At 36.4% G+C, this 13,175-nt stretch overlaps 1 protein-coding gene across 1 annotated transcript in view; it reads right to left on the reverse strand.

The window, feature by feature from the left end:
• Window positions 1–13,175, reverse strand: part of LOC124158907 (protein furry) — a 95,432-nt gene that overhangs the window by 15,922 nt on the left and 66,335 nt on the right. The window contains exons 46-51 of the mRNA XM_046534320.1: window positions 12,102–12,328; window positions 11,811–11,885; window positions 10,784–10,810; window positions 5,369–5,914; window positions 4,404–4,634; window positions 1,747–2,039 (exon numbers count right to left, since the gene is read on the reverse strand). Of these exons, the coding sequence (XP_046390276.1) occupies window positions 1,747–2,039; window positions 4,404–4,634; window positions 5,369–5,914; window positions 10,784–10,810; window positions 11,811–11,885; window positions 12,102–12,328 (1,399 nt within the window). The remainder of the gene's footprint in view (window positions 1–1,746; window positions 2,040–4,403; window positions 4,635–5,368; window positions 5,915–10,783; window positions 10,811–11,810; window positions 11,886–12,101; window positions 12,329–13,175) is intronic.

The raw sequence follows: 13,175 nt of genomic DNA on the forward strand, positions 1-13,175 counted from the left end.
ATGCATTTCTGTCTGATGTAAAAATTATTACCCATCAAATGCCATTTCAAGTACACGTATTTACTAGAGAAATGTTCGTGTTATGCCTCAAACAACTGATTTCGCCGTCGCAGTGATTGGTTATAAAATGGATCAAGAATAAGAATAAAACTAATAAAAATGAAACCGGACTCCATTGAACCCATGCGGAAAACACTCGCTAGTTTTAAGTCAACCCACCCCGGAAAGTAAGGAACCACTCGTGCGAGGTGAAGTTCGGCACTAATGCTATCGCGTACGGCGTAGGCAGAACTTACTGCAGAGGGTGAAGCATGACCATATGACTGCGCGATGAAATTTTTTATCCTATAGAGAAGGCAACTTACCCACTCATTTCTAACAATAAGTAGCGTAGCTCTAGATGAGCAGATGAATTCAGATTGCTAGTCGAGAGAAACAAAATATCGGGAAGACATCGCTTCGTTAGCAACTCAGACAAGTGAAACTTGTAGCATAACTCGTAAATTGTAACCAGACGCCCTGTTTTCGTAAAAAATCGCATCAACTGCCGTGAAGCTCTCTATCAGCTGCGAGGATATCGTTATTCGCCAGAAATCACCGCATCGTATTATTCCAACTCTTTCCTTGCTTAAAATGTTTAAATAACGTTAAAAATACGTCATGTTTGGTATCAATCTTTACTGAATTACGTGTACATCACTAATATCTCAATATAATAAAAGTATAATACCAATTACCGAAATTCATTTCTACACACCTTTTGAGCTAATCGGTGATTCATGCAGCAGTTGACCTCCAGAGGTGGGGATATTTGTAGTGAGTCAGCTAAAAAAAAGTCAGTGGTCGAGAAAGGGGGAAGCGTGAAAAAGGTTTCTTTTGTTCTCGAGTAACTTGATATTTTCTTTCCAAGCTAAGGTCTTCGTAATACGATCCCTGCTCGAGCTGGGACCTTTTTTTTTATTTCGGAGAAGAGGAAAGCTTCAGACGGGGAGAGGCGAGTGCTGAATGGAGGGGGATACCGGATCTTGGGAAATGCGATAATGTAACTATCCCACGGCACTCAGCTTCTCCCTATCGTATTTCAATCTCCTGGGGAAGATTCAAACTTTGTGTCTGTCGTTATTAGCCGTAAACAACACGTTGTAAACACTTCGTCTCATTTTCGTCAAACGATAGATGCGGGAAAATTATACGACGGGACCGCGATCGTCAAACGATAAATGCGGGAAAACGATACTTCGGGGAACGATAGATGCGGGAAAAAATTACATTGTCTTTATGGAACTTAATTCGGGACCAGGAGCGGCGAACGATGAATGCGGGAAAACGATGAATGCGGGAACGATAAATCGGGGTTCCACTGTATTTTCTTATTTTCAACTATAATATGTAGTTATAAAAGTTAAGATTAATATCAATACTGTTGCGTAATATTTCTAATCCTGCCGCGTGACCGGCAGTGAATATATGATACATGAATTGCCATGAGAAAAAATTCCCCTAGACCAGGAATCGAACCACGGATCTTTGGCTTTCTGGGCCACTGAGCAGAGAGAAAAAAAATATTTGAAAGAAAAAAAAAAAAGAAAATTGTCATGCATAAATTCTGCACTGCTAGGATACACTGGATTCTTAAGTTTTATAAATTATTATAAGTCTACATTACTGCATAGAATTAAAAAAAGAAACTTTTACCAGAAATACCTAAACAGAAAACACCGAGAAATACAGAAAGGGATTACTCACGAAGTATCAGATCTCTGTCCAGAATCATTCCTATTCCTTCTCCTCCTTCGCTCCCGAAGTCCTATAGACATGGGTGAGACAAACAACGAGTTGGAACCTTGAGAAACAGCCTCAGGGGTTGAGCCACCGCCCCTGCTGCCGCTGTTGGCACTGCACGTGCAGTGGTGCAGGGGAGTGGAAGACGAGGTGGGAGAGCGAACGGCAGGTGTTTGGCCCAGGCTGCTTGTCGCCGTCTCATCTAGGGGAGACTCCGACCCTACCTCCTCATCAGAGGAGTCATCTGGTGCCAGCCTCTGAAAGATAAAGGCCACGGGTCACAGACAACTAACATCACCTTTGATCCCATCATTGGCAGGCAGTATGATTTCAACCAATATTCCTTGCCAATAAACATTAAAATAAATCATGAAAAGATTACATTTTGATACTTCAGCATTTGAAAAAGCCAGGGATTCAGACAATAAAAATATTTTGAACAAATAGATTAAAATGGCTGGTAAAGATTTTCAAGCATCAGCAATAAGCAACAACACCTAGAAATGAACATCATCTGACGCCTCATTTTTGATAATACTCTACCCTTATAAATATCTGCAAACAAAACCTTCAACACAAAACTCACTCATCAAGTGTTACCAAAAAAAATAAAGGTAAGAAAGAGGCATCATGTATTCATTTTATAGTTCATTATGAAACATAATTCCTTTAAAACCAATCTATTACTTTAAGATATAAGCATAATTTTCTTTTCAAACTGAGTACACAAAAAATGGATTAATGCTTTATCTAGGTATTTTTGTCTAAAAGTTACACCTGATTGTAAACCTTTTATGCAGATTCAGAAAAAGATGATAATCCTTAGTCCAATCCAATGAAAGCACTCAGCTGGTATAGCTTAGGATTCTGTTCATACGATTCTTCAAAACAACTCTCTGTTGAACATCTTTTCTTCTCCCCACTCTTCTTTATCAACATTTTTACAACAGATGAATCCACTTAGGAATAGACAAAACACCTACAGTTAATTCGGGTAACATAATTTCAGGTGTACTATACCTGCTACAGCAGTGATAATTTCTGCTCTAAAATGTATTGGGGAGGTCCTTTTTAAATTGCTATTAAGGAATGTTTAGTATGATACACACTCAACACATAACCTTGTTCTGGAATAATTATATCACCACTGAAATCATGAAATTGGGAAAATTTTCAACACATTTTCAATCAACTAGTTAAAAGTCAGAGCAAGCTATATGAAGATTTGCGTATCTACATTGAGTTAAGGGTGGTCAAAGTGAGCTTTTTCTGATAGATAGAGTTTTAATTGTGTTGCTAGGAAATTGGCAGGTAGAGGCTGACTAAAACAGCTGCGTGAAGTTAAGGTGTATGCAAAACTGTAGATCTCAGACATTCAATCACTTGCAATATAGCTGGAGATATGAGGAATTGTGACCAAAACAAGGCTTTTTGCTGATTTTGCTTGATCAGAGACATTTAAGGGACCTGTAGAAAAAAGGGACAAAAAAGTGATCAGTTTGGCCCCTTTTCAGATTATGAATAATGAAAGCTGCAATACATCATTTCCAAATATTTTTGCCACTGATCTGTTTGAATAAATAGTATTTCTCCACAATTTAAAGATGAGAGGCTAACATAAGAAGAAAATAATATTAAGAAGTGGTTAATCAATCTTATGCTTGTACTCATTCATTGCATCCCGCTGTGAATGGGAAAAGTATTGTATCATTCAAAGATCAACTAAATGCATGACTTGACTGGTAATACAACTGAGGAATAAGACTGAATTATCATACTTCCAGAGCAATGGTGATTTATTTATTTGCCATATCCTTTCTTTAACCCCAAGTAAATAAATTAGAAATCCCACATACAAATTTTCCAATACTATCAATAGTGCCATAAAACTTTCAAGGGGTTTTAGTAGTGACCTACACAGGCTGAATAATTGCATGGATGTAGCCCTGTACTTTAAAACAATCAGCCATTTAGTATTTGACAATGTCCTAATCAAAGTCCCAAAAATATTTTAAAACTGATGCAGCAGCAAACATCATTCCAGGAGAGAGTAGCAAACAAGCAGGAGAATATGAATGAAATTAAGTAAATCTCAAAACATAAACACAAGAAAAGACAAGCAGAAGGATAGCAAAGAAATAAAGAATAAGCAGAGGATAGGATTGCATTGGAAACAATCAATGAATTTCTGCTCTGATTTCCAAATGGCAATCAAACATTTAAAGATCACTGTAAAGTCTCCAAATTACATCATACAAAGACAAATCCAGTAAAATCTTGATTACACAAAGCAGGATAATACGTACGAAGAAGAATATAGATTTTATGGTAATTATGCCATCATATCGATTGCTAAAAGAAATACTGAATGGAATAGTACTTTTTTTCAGATGATATCAAGTAATGTAAAAAATTTTAATATAGAGACAAATGACAGTTGAAAAATCACAGCAAACATTTTGCGTGATTTATTAAAATTCTTGAAATAACCAAATTTGTTACACAAAGTGCTGATTTTTAGTCCCAATGACTTCGTATCAAGAGTTTACTGTACATTGCCAGAGTTACCCACACATAATTCCTGAGAATACCCCCACATAATTCCTGAGCCAAACACTTACACTTCTCTTCGCCATTAAGGGTGTCGCTTCTGTTCCCAATAGTCTTGCCATTTCTTCATCTCTTGCTCCAAGACCTGTCATTCGTGCAAGGTTGCGGCCCAATTCCATGGGCCCCTCGAGGCTCATGGCCCTCATACCGCTCGGAGCCGCCACAGGGTCGAATTCCGATTCCCCACCATCACTCAAAGGTCTCCTTCGCACACCCCAATTGAAGTTGTCAGTGCTCTCCCCCTGAAACAAAAAGAAAAAAAGGGTGTGACAAACGAAGAAAAATAGATTTGATAAAAAATTTAAACTTAAGTCAATGGGCAAAATAAATGTTAAATGCTTTGCTCAATTTGACAATTTTCAATGAAAATGTTTGAGTTTCAATTGTGGAAATTAGAATTTTCACGGTTCAAATGAAACAATGAGAAAATTTCTTCGAAAATAACTGGAGTATAAATCATTTGAATCTCGGGTAATTGAATGCTAGATAATGACTTCAAATAGTTTTCCTATTTAAAACACTCTATTTCACAAGAATGCAATGGTCAAAATTTACTCAACCTAAGTTAATAAATCATATTTAACCTTCCTATAGGAGTACTACAAATGATGAACTCAAGCCACCTTGCTTTCATATTTAGAAAAAGCATACATTTTACACAAGGTTGACAAAAGCCTAAATAAATTTTGCTGAACTTTGCTTCAGAGATAATGTTCAAGTACAGGAATTCGCAAAGATATGACAGACTTATTATCGTAAAAGTTACCACTGTTGTTAATGATATAATACATTTTATAACCATTCCATACTAAAAATTCATGTGAAATATAAAGCCCTTTTCTCAGAACATCATTCAATCTCATGCCATAATGATAACGTCATAATTTCTCACGTTTAAGAGAGATTCCACAAAACTGATCATGAAAGTACAAACCTAATTGAAATAGAGATAAATAATTCATATTAGAAGGCCCACCTCTAAGCTCTCACTCTCGTACTCCAGGAAGTCAAAGTCTCGGAATACACCAAACTGCTCCGTCCCACCAGCATTGACTGAGGACGTTGATGCCGATGCACTGCCAGAGCTACCTCCACCGCCACCCCCACCCACATTGCCACCAACTGACGTCCCGCTACCAGCGATGGCCCCAGTGGACGGTGACGGGGACGCAGACGTTGTGGATGGAGGTGCATTGCTTGGGTTGATCACAGTGGATGAGCCCGTTGAGGAGACCGTCGTCGAAGAAGACCCTGAGGACGAGGATGTTGACGACGACACGGAGATGCTTCCGCTGCCCACCATCGCCTGGCCACCACTGCCTTGCGAAGTGGCCGGAACGGGAACAATGCTTCCGGGCCCAACAGCCCCGACCACGCCACCCACGCCTGCCCCAATGCCTCCCGACACATTGGGACTGCCCCCGGCCGCCATGTCATTGGTGGGAGTCGCTGAAACCTCCTCTGATGATGATGCCATGCTAGACTGACGCTCCAGGAGATCCGAACTCTGGCTGAATATCACCTGGGGTAAGAGATGTGACAGGTCGGAAAAAGTTACAACAATGCACAGCGATCTGTCGTGAAATAATGGATGCCCTTTCCAGTTTGATAAGTAGCCTTCTACCCACACCACTGCAAGTGAAAGTAGTGCATAGACTTTCAATGTGCAGTTTACAGTGTACATGGTGAAATTCAGTGCACTTAGTGCTGAGAGAGATGGACCAAGTATCCCTTCTGACACAAAATTAATTAGTAAACATTTAAGATTTTAAGGACAGCGCACACAAATAATTTAGCTCTTTGCCAGTATTCCAACATTTATAGACATTATTATGCAAGTTAGTCAATTATGAATAACACCTCACCCCTGAAGAAGGTATTAATTTTCTCATGAAAAATTGTACAATACTATGGGCTTCAGTGAAATTTTACCCCAATGAAGAAAATGGAAACAATATTTTAAAATTCTTTTACACATTTAATAAAGAGTTTGGAAAAATATTAAGAGAAAAAACAGCCACAAGAATGATACACAAGAGTGATATTTAATTGTTCCATAAAATTTCATCGATTTTAGCGACTGATTTTTTTAGCTCTCAGTTTCATGGGTTATTGAGGCACGGACTGGGATTGGAACTAATGCCAAAAACAACTGGTACCGAAACATAAAAATGGTGGGAGAACATATTTGAATCCTGTTCACTCGTTGAAAGTAATATTTTTTTTAATCGTGCGATGATAAATAGATTATAATCTAAAAAGCAGAAATCTAAACTCAGTAAGTACCTATTCTTAAAATTTTCTATAATCTAGCAAACTTGATTTCCTGTTGCTCCAACAAAATGATGGCCAAATGAGCCTTTACTAAGCCTCCTCCCTGAACAGTTTGGCTGGTAAGGCCATTCAAAAAAGATTATCTTATTTCTAGATAGCTATCATTATATCAACTTGCTATCATAGTAAACAAGTCATGGTTATAGACAGTTACTTTGCAAAAATTTTTTAATCCCACTGAGAGATCATTCCAGTGATAATTCTCATTTCAAGACCAGTGTTAGAATTGCTCTTCATGATGGCTATGATTACCTTACTATGTGTCCACTACAAGAAATAGGAAAAATTCTGAAAGATGCAAATGCTATCCTGCAAATAAGAAAAATAGTGTAGACTCTTCTAAATACGAACAACCATATAACGAAGTTCTCATTATTACGAAGCAAAATGTTGGTCCCAACAAAAAGGCTATAGTAAAAGAAACGTTATTAGAAAATTTTCGTTATTACGAAATTACGAATCTCAGTCCCGGCCCCGGCGGTTACAAAATGAACTTTATTATGAAGTTCCATGAATAAGCAACGGCATTTAGGAGGATATATACCGCTCTACATTATAATCATTGTGCTAAGTTTAAATTCCTGCGTCAATTATGGTTCTTTCTTCAGTAGGAGATACTTCAGCATGCACGCAACATCGTATAATAGGCTTCACTCCTGTGGAATCAGGGTGACCCACCCATTACTGCTCGTAAATTGGGCATACAGTTAGTCCTCTCCCTACGCACATTCGATTTACGAACTTTCAGAGATACGAACATTCGAAAAATTCAAGCATGCCTGAAATTTCAAATTTGGCATCTTTCGAGTTGTCCAATGCGACGCAGTGTGGCGTAGAGGAACTTTGGGCATAATCTGAACAATATCATTTACTTTGGTGGGAAGTCAGGAACTGTTCAGCATTTCGCCTGTCCTTCCTTCCTGCGACCAGCAAATTTTTTCGGCTCCGCTATGTCGCATGCACATCTATATCAGTTAGCTACAATTGCAAGATAATGCAAAATTGTGATGCAGTGTTGCATTCTGCAGGATAACCGCTCTTCTCAATGCCTTACGTAGGTTTATCAACTTACGAACAAGGTCTCGCAATGCATCTTGTTCGTATATCGAGGACTTACTGTATCAGGGAAGATATCTACCCATGATTGCGTCATTCTTCTATTGAGAAAATCAAGCGAATGTGCTTGTTATTAAATATTTGAACGTAATTTAATTGCCTATATTAAACTTTTGACTCTGAAGCTGTTTCGCAGTGCGACTATAAGTATGGAAGATTGAAGAAACAAGACATTTTGACTAAGTATGGTTTTTTTTTGTGATTCCTCAAAGAAATGTTCATATACCAATTTTGTAATTACGAACCTCCGGTTTTTCGGTCCTGTGAACTTTGTAATAACTAGAGTCTATTGCAACTCTTTCTGCTTTGGAAAATTTAATTAGTTGGGTGCTAAATTAACAACTGCAAAGTGGAACAGAAGCTAAGAAGCAAACGCAAACAGAAAAAAAGGGGAACTGACCCATTCCTAATTGATTTAATTTTTTTTCAAAGGAGTACGGCCATCACCAAGAGATAGTTGACTGCAGTCATTCAACCCGAATGCTTAGTTTATTGAGCTTAAATTCACTGTATGAAAACACATTAAATCCAACTTTGAATATTAAAATCAATGTCTGCAATCCATAGAACATAAATTAACAGAAATTTGGGCCACTTCAAAGTAAGAGAAAATATTAGATAGAAAAAGAATGCAATAAAAAATATTAGGACACAACGTCAAAATTACATGGCTAATACACAGCCTTCACAATTTCATGGGTAAAAGGCCACTTAAGAAATACATTCTAGTCTATGATACATGATGGGCATGACTTCATTACTAATAAGGAGTTGATTTTTTAACAGCTATCAACATGTGAGCAAAAATAAGGCATAGATTAAGCAAGAAAATAGTTGCCATTTACTGTTTTTTCTTATTTTTGATTGAATAAAAATAAATCCCTACAATAAGGTATTGTTCCTCATGTTCACTCATGTTTGAAGTTTTGCCATTAATAAAATGCCTGGAATGATTATCAATTTGATTAGATAAATACTTTGGGAGTCTTATAACAACATTTCGAATAAGCCTTCTGGGTATTATTTCCAAGAATTTACATTACTATGTCAAAGCATCCAAATAAAACATTAGAGTAAATTTAGCATTGGCTGAATACAAAAGAAATCCATAACAATACAAATGGAGCAGAATTCCTAAACTACATGCATTAATTCCTATCATGAAAACAGCATCACGTATGCTTTCCAATTTCACTCAGGTGTGTGAGCGAAAATTCCAACACAGAAATATGAGTAATTATGCAGAAAATCTTAGCTGATGGAAAAGGAAATGGGAAATTAAAAAGCAATATCCCCTCCAGGGCAAAAAAACTAACCTTAAGCTAAAAGTTTCAGTAAATGAAGGTCAAATTTTAAGATAAGGCAGAAATTCCTTGGCATGAATCAAATATGGTATTGGCATCCAGAAACAATTAGTATAAAGGTAAGTAAAATAAGTCTAACCAGTCTGAAAAAACATTCTGCACTTACTAATACTTAGTTCTCAATACTTGTAAGATATCACAATTGCTAATGGATTCACTATAATCTTACTTAAACTATGGCATAGTCTACTTGCATTTCAGGACACTTGCTAGAGATACAGCCAGGGATTGGCAAAGGAGGGGGTAGTTACCCCCTTAAAAGGAGGATTTGGTTACTACTTTTTCATTAAAATCTGGTAGGCAAAGCTTGATGATGCTTGCAAGCAGTAGTTCTGCCCCCTCCCAAGGGAAGCATAATATAATTAATACTGATTAAGACCATGGCAACAACAGAAGTTCACAAACAGCAAATGTAATATTAGGTAGTACATAGATTAGATGGGAATTCCAGTACAGCATTCCAAGAGATATAGACTATTATTCCAATAAGGTGGATGTTTAAGATATCCTCATTAGTATTGGAGGAGCACTTTCACAAATATGAATTTGCAAAACCTTACATACCTCAAATGTGCTCTAGACTGATTATTTTTCATTCTTAAAAGTCCAAATGTATGTACGTAGTACAAACCTTTGTCTACATTTGCCTGCATCTCAAATATGAATATATGTACCATTATCAAAGCCTAAAATGCAGATACAAGGGATTAAAATCACCGATTGGAGCTTATGAGTAGAAAGATAGCAATGAAATATACATCAAGTTTACAGTGAAATTTTCAAGATAAGAAATGATATTAGCCAAGTTCATTTACCTTCTAATGGTAATTTATAGATTTAAGTGACAAACACAGACAATAAGGAGAAGAAAAATATTCCTTACCAACACATTTTTCCATTCCATTAGATTTTACAAGCAGCTACTGAGTCAAAGAGACCAATTCATGCTCAGCATGCAACCATTCAGCCTACTGCAGCAGAGTTTCACAAAGACATACTGGGGAAGAAGCTACTTACTGAACGGCAGCCCCAACAACATTAGTTCAAATCAAAGCAGTAAACACACTAAGTCAAAGAACTATGATGCAGAGTAGGAGAGAGTAGTAGGGCGACGCTTTCTCAAAAATGGCAGGATCAACAGAAAAGTTCTAAGAATCACAAAAATCATTACCTACTACTTAAGAAGGTGAACCATAGTAGATGTTACATACTTAGCATGCATCAATCAGATCCTGCTGCCATTAGCCTGAGATAAACAGACAAACAATGAGACTCAACCATGCAAAGGATAACAGTGAATATTTATTCATAGTCTATTTCAATTAAAAATAATCACATGCATTCATAATTCACCATGCAATTCCAAGCAAATTAGTCAGTGCTTTTCGTCAGTGACTGAAACAATCCAGTATTCAATTTACATGGTTAAAAAAAACTCATCTTTAGTCACAAAAGATCCATCTCAGAAAATATTTACAACAGAATTAATAACTGTTAATCCCAGTCCCCTTTGAATGTGAATGTGTCGTTAATAATAACAAAAAATGCTATTTACACATTTTAGCTTTCAAAATTACCTTGGAAACAGAGTTAATAAACCCGTCCTAGGATTGTGATACACAACCACCATCAGATGTATGGAAAACAAGAAATAAAGTCATGATTAATGCAAACAAACCATTACAAAAATGAATCGATTCATTCAAAAAGCTAGCAACATTTCCAGTATAAATGCATCAACAACATTCTCCATCAAAGATCTAACACAAAGAAGGATAGAAAATAGAGAGAAAATACAGTTCAAATTTCATCTCAAAGAATGAAAATTCTTAGATAAACATGAGTGGCAAAAAATACAAGGCATACCCCAACTCTTGTAGCAGATAAAAAATTATGAATTCCATAACTTAAAATAGGAAATTACTAAAATTTGCATCTACTTCTGTATCTGAGTCATGGATACAACAGTACTTGGACTAGAATCACAAATCAAATATGATAATCCACATCACCAAATAAAAAATTTCTGCAAGCAACTAAGTGTTGCAGCAGTCTCAAATATGAATGCATACAACTTCACAAAATATCACACTCGATAGTAATTTTCTACACATCACCACGCATTGGATTGAGCATGCTATTCCACTTAACTTTGTAAGAGAGCACCAGGTCACTTAATTAGTCCCATATCGTTGAGATAACAGAATAGAATTAGTAGAAGAGATTATTAAAATTTATTACACGAGCATGAGATCAAGGTTAATTCAAGATAAGGATGATGCTTAATAATGATGAAGTTACTTGTCTAGGAACAAATCATCAGTACCAAGTGCATTAAAAATAGAGTCTACACAAAATATTCATGCTGTAATAGTAAAATATTCAAATACCAAAATAAAATTCTACTCACGATAATGAATTTCATCACAATCAAATACCATCAATAAGTTCCAATTTAAAGCAATCAGACACTATTTAAAAAAATCATACACTAAAGGAAGTAACACTTATAGCCCGCTCCTTAGACACCAATAATATTTTAGGAGGAGATGGGGGACTACAGTAAGTAGGGTCTTCTTCCTCGCTATCATAATCCCAACTTACAGAAGGGCTCTTTGGAAGTCCAACTCTTTGTCCACATGTGTTCAGGAGACTGACCAAACATTCCCTAACTCGGCTCTGGAAAGCGAAAAAAGAATTAGCAATTAGTTAAAACAAAATATTGCTTACGATTTTTCATTCACTACTATATGGTCAAAAGCCTGTAGCTGATAAATTTTCAAATTTATCAGCTACAGGCTTTATTTATTAGGGATGGATTCATCAGCAATCCTGAATAATCACTTTAATGGGTGGGAATGAAATAAATAGAAATAAGGTATCACAGATGCTAACCTGGCATAGCCATGGCCTCTTCCAGCCACCTGTGGAATCTGCTTGAGTTAAGGAAGCAGACCTTCGTGGTGATGATGTGGATGAAGACGACGAGCAAGATGTGGGCTGGTGGGGTAGGTTTAGGGGTGCTGACCCCCCTTTGTCTACCTGCTCCCCACCTCGGTGCAAGTATCGCCTCCCAATAACAGGAGTTTGAGACAAGTCAAAAGTGAAGTCCATTGTACGACCTTAAAAAATTTAATAAGTTACAGATAAGCATGAGCTCATAGAAAGAAAGATTATATTTATGTAAAAATATTCCTGCCCAATTTGCTAGCACATGATTTATGCAATATTCATACTTGGAGTACCTTCAATAACAATGTGCCTTATATATTATTAGAGGTAACAAAATTTATTGAATGACAACTATGCATTCAACTTAGTCCCACTATGCTTACTTCATTTATTGCAATGCAGACTACAAACCTATGAAAACAATTTCCAGACTGTCTGCATAAAATTGTTAAACTTAAGAAAATTGTTAAACTGAACTGTGATTCGGAAAATATTGAAATGCAGCACATAATTAACTTTTCATCTCACCTTGACTATGTCACTATGATAATTTTATTCCCATAAGACACAACTGATACTATCATTTAAAGATAATAAAAAGAATAATTATGAACAAACTGCTTTACATTACCATGACATATTGAGTTTTAATAAGTGCCTTAGAACAGAACAAGTTATACAACTCAGTCTTTTGTGATGTAACTTCCCAAAAAGAGACACATGCTTTTGCATTCTTAGGCCACGTGTTCACTTCATGGCTGCAACTCATTACATTGTTCTGAATATAAAAGAATAATATTATTGAGTTACCTTTCCCTTCTAATCTTCTTTGTCAAAGTACTTTATGTTAACCCTAATGCAGAAACCATGGAGCACGACTACTTATAATAGTAATAAACATTTCTCCAAGTTGAAATAATTATCTACCATTACAATTCAAGGTAATCCAAGGTAGCAATCTTTGTGGATGTGTTTTCTTAGTATTTAACATAATCACTTCATTCATACCCAACTTTT

Source organism: Ischnura elegans, chromosome 5 (genome assembly GCF_921293095.1).
Source record: "Ischnura elegans chromosome 5, ioIscEleg1.1, whole genome shotgun sequence".
NCBI lineage: Eukaryota > Metazoa > Arthropoda > Insecta > Odonata > Coenagrionidae > Ischnura > Ischnura elegans.